Genomic DNA, 16,769 nt, shown 5'->3' on the forward strand with positions numbered 1-16,769 from the left:
GCCTGTGGGCCATACATATAAGGCCCTCGCAATCCTTTGGTCTGGCCCTGCCACGGCTTTAGGAGTGAGTTTGACCAAATGTAGAAGGCTAATTTTTAAGTTGATAACTTTGTGTGGCCTGCAAAGGACATAAATATCCAAATGGCCTTTGACAGAAAGAAAGGAATTTAGAGGAACTTCATTCTGCCTGCAGGCAGCTTCTATCTGGGATACAGATCACTTTCTTCCTTTCTTTCTCCCTTCTTTCCTCCCTTCCCTCCTTCTTTTCTCCCTTCCTTCCTCCCATCCTCCCTCCCTCTCTTCCTCTCTCTCTCTCTTCCTCTCTCTCCCCGCCCCCCCCCCCCTCTCACACTCACACACACACACACACACACACACAAACACACACACACACATTCTACCTTCTTTGGCTCTAAAATCCTCCCCTGCCCTCCCTGCTGTTTCGCAAAGGAATTCCCCAGGCTTATCAGTCATCTCTTCCCTGCTCTGTCCAGTCTCCAACCCTCTCCAGAGCTAATCCCACCTTCTCAATTCCTCCCAATCCCCTCTCCGGGGCTCTTAGGTCACACTGGAGAAATGAGTAATCTTCGGGTGGGGGAGGGGCTTCAAGTCCATAAATGGGTGAAAACTCTGATTTCAGGTTTGGGGCTCCAGGAAAGGGCCAGTCTCACCCCTCTGTGCCCTCCTCCAAAGAAATTCCCAGAGGAAAGGAAGGCTGGCTTGACTAATGGACTTCTAAAAACAGCAGTTTTTTAGGAGACAGGGTCAGCCTGACTCAGCTTCCGTGATAAACAGACGGCCAGCCAGGACTTTCCCAGCCCGAGAGGCCGAAGCTCCGTGTCCAGGTGGAAGTGGCCAGCTCTGCCTTAGAGTCACAGGCCCACCTCCCCCCTTCTCTGCAGCACTTTCTCCTCTGGGTGACAGTCCCAGCTCCAGGCTGCACTGCCCTAGACCAGTGGTTCCCAACGTGGGGCACACGCCCCAGAGGGGGGCAATTTGATTTTTAAGGGGGGCAATTCGAGAAGGAGTTGTTAACAGTGAGTTTTTTTGCATTTCTTATGGTCCTGGGGGCCTCCTGTGCAGTATAGAAATACATATTGTGACATATTTATGCATTTCAGTTCTCTATTATATGTTTTGAAACTTTATTTGCTATTTTTTTTCATATCACTTCATATTATTTTTTAACAGTTTCGTAGGATTTCTTCCTCAGTACTTCAACCGTCCTTTCGTTCTTTTATTTTTCTCTTTCATGGATGCCATGTTCTTTGGAAGCTTGTTTAGACCAAGTTAATGGCCTTTTAGGCTTCCTCCATGAGAATAGGAGTTCACTTTTTGAATCATGAGAATTATATGTCACGGGGGGTGGGGGGCAATCAGGATTTTAGAGATGCTTAGGTGGGGCGTGGCCAAGCAAAGGTTGGGGACCACTGGCCTAGGCTCTGGACTGTGGGACCCTCATCAGTGCAGCAGGACTGACCACTTGCCCACCTGGAAGCTGGCGAAAAGGTGTGATGACCTTTCAAAGCTCCCCCTCCCCGCCCCCCGTGGACTGTGCGTCACCCTCAGACTTCCTGATCCCTGAGGGATCACTCTGATGTCCAGCAGGCAGGTCCCTGGCTGGTAGCAGCAGCCCAGCCCTGGCATGGACCCCCCTCCCACTAAAGGGCTCCTGGCTCGCTCTGCCAGCAAGCCTGGTGCCCCATTCTCTGTGAATGGGAAAGCCATTGGAGGGCAGGCTGGCCCTTTGACAGAGCCCCACCCGGTGACAGGTTTCCTTGAGACCTCCTCACAGCTCAGGGTCCGGGCCTCACTTTGCTGCTCAGAAGCCTTGCCTGCCACAGGCGTAGGAGACCCCAGGGCAGACTCAGTCTCCAGGGGATGAACGGGTACAATCAGAATGCCAGCTCATTGACGTCTTCTGAAAACCAGAACTGCTGTCCAACCAACCAGATACTTGGGTTTGCTGATGCGCACGTTCACTATCTGTTGGCAATTTCACACACGGGAAAGCTCAAGTTCAGTGGGAAGGTCACTCAGAGCGTGAAAGCTGGGCAAGGAGCGCCAGCTGAATGGTCTTCATGACATGCCAGGACACACCAGGTGGCTGCATTCAGGACACCCTTGCCCAGCACAGCCCTGGACAGCACCCCACACACATATCTGGTGCCACAGAGTCAGCCTCCCTGGCTTAGCACATTCGTCAGGCAGAGCACACTGCAGAGGTCGCTTTCACAGTCCACTCGCACAGTCCAGCGGCTGCAGGGGTGAAATGGGACGACGCAGGAACACACGCTTTGTCAGTGCAGCCTCAACAAAGAAAGCCTAAGGCGTGAGAGTAGGTGCCCAATATATGTTTAATAAATGGCCTCCGCCCACTTCCCAGGCCCCAGCCCTTTATAAAGGGGAATCTAGTAGTTAAATCAGTAAAAACCCACCCCCTCATAAACTGTCAACATGAATTGAGACCTTACCATTGTTCTAGGTGCCATGAAAACTACAGAAACAATAAAGGCATGGTCCCCTCCCTCAAGGAATTCATATACAATAAAGTTGAAACTATAAACTATAAACTAACGCCTACAGGGTGGTCATGAATGGCACAGAGGTAAGTGTGCTAAGGGTGGTATGTCTGGTACAGAGAATGTGTGAGACGCTCACGTCCCAATGGATTTGGTTGTAATGAGACCACTGGTGTGGATGTGGGATAGACCACTGACTGTTTAGGGCCCCCACTCTTTGGTCACTAGATTGGCCAGTAAAGGGATAAGCTTGCCTGACTGGCAGTTTCAGGTGCCTAGGCCGGGAGGCAGGGTCTCACTTGAGGCCACTCGGCTGAAATGTGACCGTCCAGCTGTCCTTCCTCACAGCCAAAGCTGGACTCGTACCTCTTAGCCTTGTGACAAATGACAACAAGGATCAGAATGATACACACCAGGTAGGAATGAGGGAGAGAGCCAGGCAGCTCCCCCTAACCTTGCCAGCCATGGCTGGGGGTGGGGGGTGGGGCAGCAAGCAGCTGGCTCACGGACCCTGTTCCCAAGGAGCCAGAGCTACCCCCAGGCTCATCCATTCTCTCTCCCTGCCTGGAGGGGGGTACCTTCTTAGATGCCTCTTACAGCCTCAAGGTGAGACCGCTGCCACTCTCTTCCTCACCTGAGTTGGCTTGGTGCACTTTGCAACCTGTGTCCCGTGCCCAGGTCCCTTGGCTCAGAGTCTGTCTAGACCAGGCGGCTGCGGGCCACAGGCAGGTGTTTTTGCCGTTTTGTTTTTTTACTTCAAAATAAGATATGTGCAGTGTGCATAGGAATTTGTTCATAGTTTTTTTTAAACTATAGTCCGGCCCTCCAACGGTCTGAGGGACAGTGAACTGGCCCCCTGTTTAAAAAGTTTGAGGACCCCTGGCTCTAGACCCATTTGTTCTTCCTTACGAAGGCACTGGGCAAGATCCAGCCTCCCAGCCCAACACCTATCTCAGAAATAAGAACCAGTTTGGAATCCCAGTAAATGATGTGTGCCGTGTTAACACCATCCCCACGCCTCGTTAAGTTAAGAGGGAAAGGAGCAGGTACTGAAGACTCTGGGATTGTGCTAGAGCCCTGGTTCTCGAAGTGTGACCCAGGGACCCCTGGGGGCTCCCCAAATCCTTTCAGAGGATGTGCACAGTCAAAACTGTTCTACTAATAATGTGAAAACAGTATTTGCCACTTTCACACTAATGCTCTCATGAGTGTACAGTGGAATGTTCCAGGGCTTCACACTGAATGCTGAAGAAGATAGAAGAATCCAACGTTGTGAACATACTTAACCCTACTGTATACTTAAAAATGGTTAAGATGATACATCTTAGCCCACGCTGGGTAGCTCAGTTGGTTAGATTGCTGGTTGAGGCCTGGTCAGGGCACATACAAGAATCAACCAATGGATGCATAAATAAGTGGAACAAGAATCAATGTTTCTCTCTCTCAAATCAATTTTTTAAGTAGTTAAAGCGTTTAAAGTCTTTTTTACCACAATTTAAAATTTAAAAAAATTTTTTAAAGAATCTAGCTCTCTTTCATTAAGCCATACTTTTGACATTTTGCAAGACATTTGCAAAAAACAAAACAAAAACGTAGAACAATGTCCCTCTTCTCACTAATTGTTTTTGTTTTGGAAAATATAGTTCTTTTTCACTAAAAGGTCTTATTTACATAAACATGTAATGAGTAATTTGTTTTTACTGCTTTTTAAAAATAAATTAATAGTATTTTTAAGTTTCTGCTTTCATTTCTAATATGCTAAATGTCAACTCACCCACATAAAAGCTGGAGTGTCCGCAGTGATTTTTAAGAGTGTAAAGGGATCCTGACACCAAAACATCTCAAAACTGCGGCTCCGGTGAGAGGGAACACAGCAGGTAGGGGTGCCAGATAAAACACAGAAGGCCTGCCCACTGAAATGTGAACTTCAGAGAAACAACAAACACTTCTTTAGTATATTGCCTGGGACATGCTGAACTGGAAAACTGTTGTTTACCTGAAAGTCACATTGAAATGGGTGTTCTGAATGTTTATTTGCTAAGTTTGGCAACGCCAAGGGCAGGGAAGGCTTAGGTGAGGTTGAGAAGAACTTGGGTCAGACACTGGGATTCTGACCTAGGAAAGGATGGACAACTCCCTGTTCTGGACAGCGGTAAGGAAAGCGAGTGTCTGAGGACCTACAGGGCAGGCCTCTAGCTGTTCAGGGCCCAGGTGACCACCTGGGGAAACAAACCTCTGCCCTGAGCTGGGCCCAAGAGTCACCCCCCCCCCCCCCCCCAAGGAATCCAGACAGCCCCCAGGAGCAAAACAGGCCAGCGAAACACACCATCCTCAATGTTGTTGTCATTAAAAGAGGGAAGTGACACCAGTGAAGGGTGGGTGGGGGCGGAGGAGGATGTCAAAACATGAGATTCTGCTAAAAATAGTTGTGGTTTCGGTGGGGGAGATCCATCAGGGGGCTGGAGGGAGGTGAATCAACGTCTGGGCAGGCTGCACAGCTAAGGCTGGGGGCGGGGCAGGGCTTCAGGCCAGGGGGCAGGAAAGCCTAAGAAGCATGTTTGGGGCTGGAAATAAACAGCCACAAGGAACTGGCCTCGGGAGCAGCCCAGAGGAGGGGTGCCAGCTCCCTGCACCTGCACCGGAGGCTCCAAGAAGCTCTTCCCACTGAGGGGAACAGCGGTGCCCCAGAAATAAGACTGGTGGGGAGGCTGCGGGGCACGCTTTTTTCACTGTGTATTGAGCATCCACTGGGTGGTTGGCACCGTACCAGGCCCTGGAGATCCTGAATGGAATAAAATGTGGTTCCTGCCCTCCAGAGCCTGGAAGTCCAGTGGAGGAGACAGATGCACAAAATCAATCTGAACGCATGAATTTATTGAGATAAGAGTGAATAATTGAAGGCCCAAGCAGCACCCCCCCACCCCACAACCTAAGCTCCTTCCCCTTCCGCCTCCCCCGCCCCCCGCCCCGCAACTCCCCAGCCTCTGGCCCAGGCCACAGACCAATAGAGAACAGAGAGTCATCCCGCTGTCCGCAGAGCAACGCTCTTGACCCCTCTTCTGCCCATTTTTGCCAACTGTTCGGAGCAACAACCTGGTTGGAGGAAAGACAGAAATGACAGTTTCCGGAACCTTCTCCCTCACCCAGCAGAGCCTGGAAACAGCTGTTAGCTGCTCCTTCAGAAGGTGGTTTCTTTTTTGTTTCTGTTTTTGTTTTTAATGTTCTTATTGGTTTCAGAGAGGAAGAGAGAGCAGAGAGAGAGATAGAAACATCAATGATGAGAGAGAATCATTGATGGGCTGCCTCCATCATTGATTGATGGGCATGTGCCCTGACGGGGAATTGAACCCTGATCTCCTGGTTCATGGGTCGACGCTCAACCACTGAGCCACGCCGGCCTGGCTCCTTCAGAAGGTTTTAAAGGACACGTTGAGGGGCCTGGCTGGCTTTGACCATGGCTTTGGATCCAGCTTGAAGTCACAGAACAAGTGGAGGCAAAAGATAGCCTGTCATTTCTAGTGTCTAGAGTTCACTTGCCAGGGGTGGGGTGAGGCATTGAGTTCGGGCTGCAGCTGCCAGCAGAGGAGTCAGATAATGACCAGACAGTGCCTGAGTGGGGTCTGAACACAGGCCATCGGAGGGAGCCAGGCCCTGGGCCACAGGCCTGGGAAAGCTTCCTGCAGGGAGGGAGTGAGCTGGGCCACGCAGGCTGAGGAGTTCTCTGGGTCAAGAAGAGGGGGTTTTAGGAAATAAGAATTTTTGGGAAACTTAAAAACTGGCCTCAAATAGTTCTGGTGCCTGTGTTAGAGCCATACACTCAGATGGGCTCTGTCTCCTAACTCTCTTCCCCCTCTTCTCTTCCCCTCCTCCCCACCATGTTGTTCCCTTCTGCCCAGACAGCTGTCCGCACTCTTGGGAGAGGTGGAGGCCGGAGCCTCTTTCTTGGTCCCCTTGGTCCCTGAGGTTCAGGCTCCAGGCCTGGTTCTGCCCGTGTCCCTCCCCTCCCACAAGCCAGAGCCTGACACACAGCCCTTCTCTGCCTTTGCCAAGGAGGAGGCTGCTAAAAGCACAGCTCACCACAGAGGCCAGGACCGGTGTGCCCAGTAGCCAAGTGGAGCTGATTCTTCTTTTAATCCTCACTCTAGGACGTACTTAGAGGGAGGGAGAAAGAGAGAGAGAGAGAGAGAAACATCAACGTGAAGAGAAACATTGATCACTTTCCTTCAATACATGCTCCAACCTGGGATCAAGCCTGCAACCCAGGCATGTGCACTAAGCCAGAATCGAACCGGCAACCCTTCAGTGCACAGATCAATGCTCAACCAACTGAGCCACTCGGCTGGGCAGGAGTGGATTCTCCGTTGTGTCTTCCCCACTGTGTTGGGCTTCTCTGAGGCCCCGTGTGGGTAGAGGAGTCTGCCCAGAATGGCTGTGTGACCTTGGGCAAGTCACTGCACATCTCTGGACCTCGACGTCTCATTTGTTCAATCATAATCTGTACCCGAGGGTCTGTCTGGGGTGATGTAGGTGAACACGCTTTGCGAGCTGTTGAGCATAGCCCTGGTCTGGGAGGTTATTTCTTTGGCTTTGCCCTGGGCCCATCGTTTGAACAGAAGGCTGTCGCAGAGTTCATTTTTCAGGCATCAGCTTCCAGATGGGAATTCTTAACCTGGGTCCAGGGGTGGCCTGCAGGAAGTCCTGCTGCCATTTGCAGAACTTTGAGCAAGTGCATTTTTCTAGGAAGAGGATGGAGTTTCCCATCAGACCCTGAAAGGAATCCACAAGCAAAAACCTATTAAGAGACCTGATCCTTGGGGCTCCCTCTCTGGGGAATCATGTGCCAGGGAACTGCCCACAAGGCAGGCAGAGGGCCTCCAAGGATCAGCAGTAACGCAGGCTGGGGTGACCTGTGCGTACCCGTCCAACATGGACCTGGTGAGACAGCTATATGGGTCCAAAAATGCCACGGAGATGCTCAGTGACCCCGCGTTCTGAGCAGGCCAGCAAGACAGCAGAGCTCACGCATCCACATCGTGCCCAAGTCTAGGACGTGAGGTCTTGGAATCACTCTCCACGCTGGCCTGGCCTCGGCTGAAGCGTCGTGCCCACCGTGTTAGAAGAGGAATGTGGCTAAATGGAAATGTGTCCAGAGGACACAGGCCAGCTGACAAGCGGTCTTGAAACCAGTCTCAGGAGGAATGACTGGAAAACCGGAGGGTATTTGGCTCAGAACAAAGAATTCTAGTTGGGGGATGGGCAGGGGACATGCAGTTCTTGAAGTGCCGGGAATGGATTCCACAGAGGTAGACAGTAACTCAGCAAAAGGAAATACTTTCTAACCGTGAGCTCTATCCCACAGGGAGTGAATGGACTGGGACTCTCCAGGGCCCCACATCTTTGGTCGTTGAGAAGGGAATAAATGTGAGGCAGGGTCTTAGCTCTAGCATGGAAGGAGATGAAGAAATGAGAATGACGCCCTAGCTGGTTTGGCCCAGTGGATAGAGTGTTGGCCTGCAGACAGAAGGGTCCCAGGTTCGATTCCAGTCAAGAGCACATGCCCAGGTTTCAGGCTTCATCCCCAGTAGGGGACGTGCAGAAGGCAGCCAATCAATGATTCTCATCATTGATGTTTATTAAAAAAAAAGAAAAGAAAGAAAAAGAGAAGGAATGACAATGACCACTTTGTCGCTGGACTCAGGGAGAATGGGTGTGGCCTTGTGGAGGAGAGAGGGGGCAGGACAGCAAACCTCGGGCCAGGTCTGGGCCCGTGGCCTCTGTCTGCTTTCACAAAGGCATCTGCTCTGACTGCCTGGATCTGCTGCAAACACAGCCCCCCCCTCCCCCCTCCCATGGACTCTGATTGTTGCACAGAGCGGGGGAGCAGGGCTGGACACCCAGAGAAGCTGGCCGTGAGGAGGGCTGGTCTCCAGGCCCCTCGGGGGAGAAGCTGGGCTGTCCTGGGCTGGCCCCGGGAGTGGGAATGGCAAGAAGGCTCATTGGTGAGTCACCTGTGGCAGTTGTCTGCTCCTGCTCCTTCTGGGGAGGCAGCCGAGGGAGACCAGGCTTCTGGCCAGCTGGGCCTGTGAGGACAGGTTCCACACTCCTGTCCTCACAGCTCTGGGCAGTTGGGTTTGGCTCCCGGGCCCTCCTTGTCCATCGTTGAGCAAGGCCGGGCTGGTGAGCTGGCATTGGGTGGGTGGTGAGGGAGTGGGTGTCCAACTCCCCTCGCTCCTTGCTAAGATGTGAGAAGCTGCCCTGCCCCGTCTGGCACCTCAGAGGAAGCTGGCAGGCGTGCCCCCTGGAGTGATCACACCGGGTTTGAGCGGCACGCCCTCCCCACCACACCCTTCCTAAACCTCCTCAGGACCTGTTCTCACCTAGCAGGCCTGTTGAGCACCCCACCCTACCTCAGGGCCCCCGGGGGAGCCTGGGAAGAGTGAGGGTAACTCAGGGTCAGTGCCCGACAGTGCCACTCCTGCCCCTCAGCAGGGCCTGGTCTGGTCTGAGGGGCAGAGCCTCCCTCACGCCCCCAGTCAAGCCCACGTCTCGGTTCCTGGTGCCTCCGGGGGTTGCAGCTCACGGAAGCTCAGAATGGCAGGGTTGTTGCACACGTGAGGAAACTGAGGCTCGTAGAGAGCAGACACCTGCAGCAGGGGTGTCCATCTGTGGAGGGAAACTGGGGTGTTAGCACGAGCTTCCGGCCCTGTCACCATCTGAGCCTGTCCTGACAGGTGCTTCCCCCCACCTTCTCACTTCCCCCTGGCTTCAGAGCGCCCTCTCTTCAGGGTGGAGTCAGGTCCCCCCACATGCCTTTTTACCTTCCTTCTTCAACGACGTACAGAGCACAGGGTCCTCAGTCACACCCCTCCAGGTCTGTGTGTCGTGGTGGGGACATCTCCTGCAGCACCACCTCACCTCGGTGGTCTTGGGCAAGTCATCTCCCCTGCCTTGGCCTCAGTTTCCTCATCTGTATAATGGGAGCATTGGCCAGAGACTCCATAAAGGCCCCAGAGCCCTTCACCTAGCTGCTGAGGTCACAGGGTGGCATCACTGGGCGTGGCCCGGTGTCCTGGGCAGTGCTGGGCAAGAGAGAGGTACATGAGGTCACAAGGACTTTCTGGCTGGAAGACTCGGGAGGCGCTGGGATGGGTGAAAAATGTATGACGAGGGGTGTGTCATCGAGCGAGGAGAACCTTGCCAACCCAGCTCCCCTCCAGCAGCGGTTGCTCTTCCTTAGATCACAGCTGTTTCAGCAGTTACCAAGCTGCCCTGTCATTTACCAATTTGAACTCTGTCTTCCAGGACAGATCTCCAGGTGTCTGGAGAGCATCCTCCGTGTCTTACGCAAGGCAGACGTTAATACAGCTTTGCTGACCAGGTGAATAAATGGTGTCTTGGGACCCCCTCGCCTTTCTCCTCTGGGATTGGCATTAGGTTTCAAGGTTTAAAGGACCCAGTTCTGGGGAAATTTAGAAAGTCAATGGAATTTGTAGAAGTGTTGTCTTCCCTTTCTGCCTCTCTTTCTCTCTCTCTCTCTCTCTCTCTCTCTCTCTCTCTCTCTCTAAATATGGAACGCTTTACGAATTTGTGTGTCATCCTTGCGCAGGGGCCCTGCTAATCTTCTCTGTATCGTTCCAATTTTAGCATATGTGCTGCCGAAGCGAGCACCTTCCCGCCTCTTTGAAAGTGTTTTCTCCTCGCCCCACAAGCCCTGACCTTCTCCTTCCCTGGCAGTGCAGCATACCCACACACTAAGGTGTGGATGGCCTAAGGTTTTCCTCTCCTGAGAGCACTCGCATTTGTCCACGAAGAAGCAGCATTCACCTAACTGTGGGTGTCTGGCTTTAATTACGGGCAGTGACATCGTCAGCAAGGCTGGGTTTGTTCTGGGGCTGCCGCTCACCACTGTGTCCATGAGAAAGTTCCCCTCATCTTTCTGCGACTCAGTTTGATTGTCTGTAAAAACGGGGTTTAATGGCCTCTCTTTAGCCATCCCCTCGTGTTGTAGTGAAGAGAAAGGGAATCGGTGTGCGCACACAGCATGTGTTAGCTGTAAGGTTCTGGACAGAAAAAGGGTTTGATGTTGCCATAACTTTGGCCTGGGCCTTCCCACACCCTTAAATCACACCTGAGGAGACGATGGCTGTGTGTAGAAGCCACCTTCTTTTTCTTTTTTAAGATAATTTTTTAAATTTTATTTTATATGTTTATTGATTTTAGAGAGAGGGAAGGAGAGGTGTGGAGATATAAGCATTGATGAGAGAGAATCATTGATCAGCTGCCTCTTACATGCACCCCTCCCCCTCCACTGGGATCGAGCCCACAACCGGAGCATGGACCCTGAATGGGGAATCACACCGTGTCTCCTGGTTCATGGTCCGACACTCAGCCACTGAGCCACACCTGCCGGGCAGAAGCCACCTCCCTTTAGTCTCCCAGCCGGCAGGTCAAGATGTGCTGAGGTAAGTCCCGGCCTTCCCTCCCTCCCCACAGCTGTCCCAGCATGCTTGGCAGGGCCATACCGCCTCCTCCCTCTCCGTCTGGAGACTGGCTGCAACCTTTCAGGCCAAGAGCAAGTGGGATCCCTCCCAGGGGCTCAGATGGTCCAGCAGCCTCCTGACCGGTATCTCCCCTGGGAAGAGCTCTGGGTGTGGTGGGGGCAGGCACCCATAGCCAAGTATCCGAGATTCCTCAGCCTTAATTACTAGTACAGCCTGTCACTCGGTAGCACAGGAATCATTATCATGTTTCAGATGAGAAATCTGAGGCCCAGAACCTCACAGCCAGCAAGTGGCTGAGTCTCAGTTACTCAAACCTAGGCTATATATATATATATATATATATATATATCCTATCTAATAATAGACAAATATGCAAATTGACCGCACCTTGGGTGTAGCAAAGCCACGCCCACCAACCAATCAGGATGAGTATGCAAATTACCCCAACAAAGATGGCGGCTAATTTGCATATCAAGACAGCGTGGAAAGAAGCCAAGAGCTGCAGAAGGGAGTAAAGCTTCGAAGAAGCAAGCAAACCGGGGGGGAGGAGAAGGGAGGAGCGAAGTCAGGGCCGGGGGCGAAGGGAAAAGCAGGCGGGCTGGCGGAGAAGGCGGGGCGGGTGACAAGGGAGGAGCGGAGGCGGGGCCGGGGGCGAAGGGAAAAGCAGGCAGCCTGGCAGAGAAGGCGGGGCGGGCGACAAGGGAGGAGTGGAGGCGGGGTAGAGTGCAGCAGGAAATCCTATTGCAGGATTTTTCCTGCAATGGGAACGCTAGTATATATATATATATATATATATACACACACACACACACACACACACACACACACAATTATTTCAGAATATGTATAGGCCATATATATATATATATATATATATATATATATATATACACATATATATATGTGTGTATATACACACTAGTATTTCAGAATATATGTGTGTGTGTGTGTGTGTGTGTTTATTTATTTATTTATTTATTTCAGACAAAGGAAGGGAGAGGGAGAGAGAGAGAGAAACATCAATGATGAGAGACAATCTTTGATCGGCTGCCTCCTGCACGCCCCTACTGGGGATTGAGCCTACAACCAGGGCATGAGCCATGATGGGGTATCGAACCGTGACCTCCTGGCTCATAGGTCGACACTCAACCACTGAGCTACCCCAGCTGGGCAATCCCAGGCCCCTTGATGCTGTGCACTGACCCACTCCAGCGCCAGCACACAGGCAGCTGCCTGGGCCAGGCAGGCCTCCTGGTCCGCTCTCAGGCTGGGGCTGACCTCTTGGGACTGGGCCGCCTTGTTTCTGAGACTGGGGGAGCGGCTCTGGAATAAGCAAGCTCGCAGAGAAGGCATCGGAGGCCAAGACCGTCCGTCCCCCTCAGCCTGCGCGGCCCTGCAGGGTCTGCCTTGGACTCCTGTGAGCGGTTCTTCAGCCCTCGGACGGGGCCTGGATCCAGGAAGCAGGAGTAGCCATACTGCCTTGGGTTCGTCCCATTAGGTTTGTGGCGACATGCTCAAGTCCTGGGAATGCCCTCTCTCCTGCCCCCTAAACCCGCGATGCCCATCATTGGCTTTCCTACTGGCAGATGAGGAGGCTGGTGTGAGAGCAGCTGGCGCCGTGTCTAAGGTGAGGGCAGCGCTGGGATTTGAGCCCGGGTCTGCGGGCCCCAAAGCCCATGCTCTAATATTGGCGTCGGGAATTCACTCAGGGGCCCCACCACCCCGAAGCAATGAAGCCACGAGGGTCCCTGCAGGTGCCCCAGCGACAGCGCCTCTCCTCTCCCACCCTGTGGCCCAGGTCTCTTCTCCTCCCCTCCGTCCCTCCTCTCCTGGGATCCCCAGAATGACCTGCCAGGCAGGGGAAGTCACTCCCTCTGCAGGTGCTGTGCTGAGGACTGGTGTTCGCTCAGCCTGCACCTGCCACAGCCCCACCGTTTCCACACGGCTGGCGGAAGCGCAGGTTCTGCGTGGGCCCCGGAAGCGTGCGGCTCCCGGCCAGCCACCTGCCCAGGTGCTGCTAGAACAGGAAGCACCAAGCCCAGGCAGCCCCCACCCTGGGCAGGCCAAGGCTTCGGGACGGGCAGGCCTGACTGAGCCCTCTGAGCCCCGAGGTGGGGGGCCAGGACCAGCACACACATGCTCTGGGGAGGAGCCTGCCTGTGGGTCCTGCGGCTGAGGGAGGATGGTCCCCCACAGAGGAGGCCACCCTGCAAACCCCTGGCAGGAGAGGGAGGCAGGTCCAGAATGGGGGCAACTCACCCCCTCTTTACAGAGGGTGGAGGCTTTGACCAGACAAGGAAGCATCAGTGATCATCAGGGGAGCAAAACCCAACTCCCAGTTGGGGTGGGGCTTTACTGGGCACCCCGTTATCACGAAGAGGCAAAGGGGCCTTGTGGTCCTTTCTGCAGGTGACCAGAGCTGAGGCTGACCTTCCCCTCTTCCTGAACTGCTGGGCCTGCAGCCTCAGGATGGGCTGAGAACTCAGCCTGTCCTCCCTCCCTCCCCCTGTCCCTTTCAGGGTGGACTGTGGCTGCAGTGACATTAAGAGCCAGCACAGAGAAGGCACCTGACCTTGGGGAGGAATGTGGAAAATGTCTGCAGCTTGGAGCGGAAACCCCCCACCTAGGGCCCAGGAATGTGGGCTCCCAGCCAGGCAGCCTCCCTTCCAGTGCCCCCCAGGGAGATGTGCATGTGCTTGGAAGGGAAGAGGGGAGGAGGTGCAGGGTCCAGGCATGACACTGTTGGAGGCCCCGTAAGGTCACCTGGTGAAACTCCTGCCCCGGCCGGTGTGCTTAGTGGTTAGAGCCTTGGCCTACATCAACATCATGTACCTGGGTCGCAGGTTTGATCCCTAGCCCTGGTCGGGGTGAGTGCAGGAGACAACCAGTGCATATGTCTCTCTCACGTTGTTTCTTGCTCTCTCTCCCTCCCACTCTCTGAAAAAGCAATGGGAAAAACATCCTCCCGTGAGGATTGGCAACAACAGAAATGCTGCCCTGCTCATGGTACCAGCATAGTGCCCTTTCTGAGCTTGTTAGGGCCTGGTCCCTGCTCCCGGAGTCCCCTCATGGAGACAGCTAAACTTTTGACTTCTCAGACCTACAGAACCACAGAATGTCAGAGCCCTTTGCAATGAGCAGCTGCTGCACCCATCCCATAGTACAGATATGGAAACGGACGCCCCGGGGGGGGGGGGGGGAATTGGCCACAGGTACACTCACTACGGGCCAGGACTTTGGGGTAGGTGCCCTCCCCACCCTCTTGCTTCTATAATGCTGGCAGCCAGCATCCTTCTTTTAGGGAGACTCAAGCTCCCACAGTGATCTTGCCGGGAACCCAGTGCCTTCTGCGGGCGCCCTTCACTGCCAGGAGTGGGAGACGCAGCCAGAGGGCCTGGCCTCTATGCTAAGGCCCTGCTCCAGCTCTGGCCAGACAGAACAGATAAGGCCACGCGAAGGCCAACAGAGGCCCCTAGGGACTGAACCTAAGACTTAAGGAGTATGCTGCCCTCTCCTGGCCACCTCTGGGCAGGACTGCTGCTGTCCAGGCCTCCCGCTGCTTGTCTTCTCCGAGCTAAGAAAATCCCCTTCCCCTCCTGTTGGAAAGCACTCCAGGAGGGCTGGAGGAGGTAGGTGCCATCTCGCGTAGCCTGAGCAAAGTAGATGGTCCCTTGTTCAATGCAGGATCCAGAGGAAGAAGGCTTCAGGCCAACAGGTGAGGCCCGGTGTGTGTTACCCACCACAGTGCTGGAGAGTGGGGAGAGACTCACGCTTTCCACGGAGACCCATGGAGACAGCCTAATCCATCAACACTAGACAGGAAGGTTGAAAATTTAGAGGATATTTATTTCTCCTAAGGTCCACAGCTGGCAGCCACTGCCCTCCCGTTCCAGGGGATTTCTCTCTCCTTTTCTGAGAAATCCCCTCTCTTCTTGGAAGTGCTCACGGGGAGGCTGGGATATGAAGAGAAACCATACACAACACTCCAGAGCCTTAAAAAAATAAAGCCACAAACAACCTCCTCCACACAAGCACACGCACACAAAATAAATAGACACATAAAAGGGAAGCTTCGCTCCTCCTGTCCTGGCTCCAGAGGCGGCTTGGGAGAGGGGCTGGGTGGCGTGGCCCGCTCCTCCCGGCCAGGACTATCCAGAGGCTAACTGGTATGGAAGTGCCTGACAGCCAAGAACGAGCCCTGGCTTCAGAGAGAGGACGGGGCCAGCCTCTCCCTGGAGCTCTGTGGGGATCAGGGACAAAGGAACAAATAAATAAATAAATAGAGCCCAACCGCTCCCAGGGGCCTAAGGGCTTAGGCTGAGGCTCAGGGCCCCCGGGGCCTGTTTCCCTGAAAAGAGCAGATCCAGTGACAGGCAGAAAGAAGAGGGAAAGCTCCAGTCCAAAGCCACACCCACCAGGCCTCCAGGGCCTGCCTCCTCCAGCTCCCCAAAGGGCCAGTCCAGAACCCAGCCTCACACCAGCTCCGGAGGAAGGAGGGGTGGGCTGAACCTTCTGCCTGGCCCAGCTCAGCAGGTGCCCGAGGCTGGGAAGGCCCTCCCTCTCTCTGGGGCCAGCAGAGCCTCAGAGGGGGCAGTGGCTGCCACCGGGTGGGCTCTTGCTGGGGAAGCTGAGGCACGGCCCTCTCCTGCTCCTATGCTCACGGGCCTTCCTGCCTGGCCGCATCCAAGTCGGCTGGGAGACATCCTTGTGCAAATGTAAGCCATCGAAACAGTCCCTGCCGGTGTCCTCCTCTGCTCCACTTGGCCACGGATGTCCCCACCACCTCCAGCCAGGGCCGCTCAGGGGGCTCCCTTCTAGCCAACAGGGAGAAGGTGACGGACAGAAGCAAGAACAGAGGAGGGCAGGAGCTGCTGGAATGAAGTCTGGTCAGGAGGCCAAACCAGACACATGAAAAGGTCCAAGGGAGTGGGGAGTCCCAAGATCCCTCCTGGAGAGCCATGGCCAGATGGGGGCCGGGGGAGCACGGGGTAGGGACCAGCTGGCCACTCAGCTGGGCAGCAGCACGTGCTCCAGGAGGTAGGTGAGGGAGTCCCAGTGCTTCCAGAGGAGGAAGAGCATGAGGACCAGGAGGGCAGTGCTGGTGATGCGCAGGCGCGTCTTCATGAGGGGCGTGATGAAGTTGGCGATGGTGGACACGAACACCAGGAGCACGGCCATGAGCGCCAGGATCACGTTGATGAACTTGCCCAGCAGCGCCCTGGCGTTGGCGTTCTCCACGCCCTCCAGCTGCACCACCTGCTGCTGCTGCTGCTGCAGCTCCAGCTTGGTGACCCGGGTCAGGCAGGACTCCACGGCCTCCTGTGGGGACAGAGGGTGGGCCCGTGAGAGAGGGACAGTGCACAGGCCAGGCAGGTACAGGCTGAGCAGCTGCAGCTGTGGGCAGAGCCCTAGGACGGTCTGGGGAGGCTGCTAGAAAACTGGAGTCTTGATTAGTGTGGGAAGGGGAGGAGCTGGCCCAATCCCAGCTTCCTCTTGAGGCTCTGGGAACTCCCATCATTCATGGGCGCGGCTGCCATCACAGAGCTGGGGGCACTGGCAGCCCTCGCCAGTCAGCTTGCCTCTGCACAGTGCATACTCTGCCTGCCGCTCCGCTCTTATCTCCGTCCACCTCTCCCCGCGCTGCCCGCTTCACCCACGTGTCCGTCTGCCCCAGCTGATGCAATAGGCGGTGCCCGCCATCCCCCACGTGGTAAAGCCTCACCCTCTGGCTGCTGCCAGCTGCCAG

General features: G+C 54.6%; 1 protein-coding gene and 1 non-coding gene across 4 annotated transcripts in view; both read right to left on the bottom strand.

Moving 5' to 3' along the window:
* Window positions 1-10,083: 10,083 nt before the first annotated feature.
* Window positions 10,084-10,190, bottom strand: LOC114227327 (U6 spliceosomal RNA). The gene has a single exon (XR_003613366.2). It is a non-coding gene; the product is annotated as a U6 spliceosomal RNA (small nuclear RNA).
* Window positions 10,191-14,864: 4,674 nt separating this feature from the next.
* TMCC2 (transmembrane and coiled-coil domain family 2) overlaps window positions 14,865-16,769 on the bottom strand; it is a 36,713-nt gene continuing 34,808 nt past the window's right edge. For all 3 annotated transcript variants that reach the window (XM_008154203.3, XM_008154204.3, XM_028129286.2), the window contains one exon: window positions 14,865-16,342. In XM_008154203.3, coding sequence (XP_008152425.2) covers window positions 16,031-16,342 — 312 coding nt within the window. In that variant the 3' untranslated portion in view covers window positions 14,865-16,030. The remainder of the gene's footprint in view (window positions 16,343-16,769) is intronic.

Source organism: Eptesicus fuscus, chromosome 22 (assembly GCF_027574615.1).
Source record: "Eptesicus fuscus isolate TK198812 chromosome 22, DD_ASM_mEF_20220401, whole genome shotgun sequence".
In the NCBI taxonomy this organism is placed as follows: domain Eukaryota; kingdom Metazoa; phylum Chordata; class Mammalia; order Chiroptera; family Vespertilionidae; genus Eptesicus; species Eptesicus fuscus.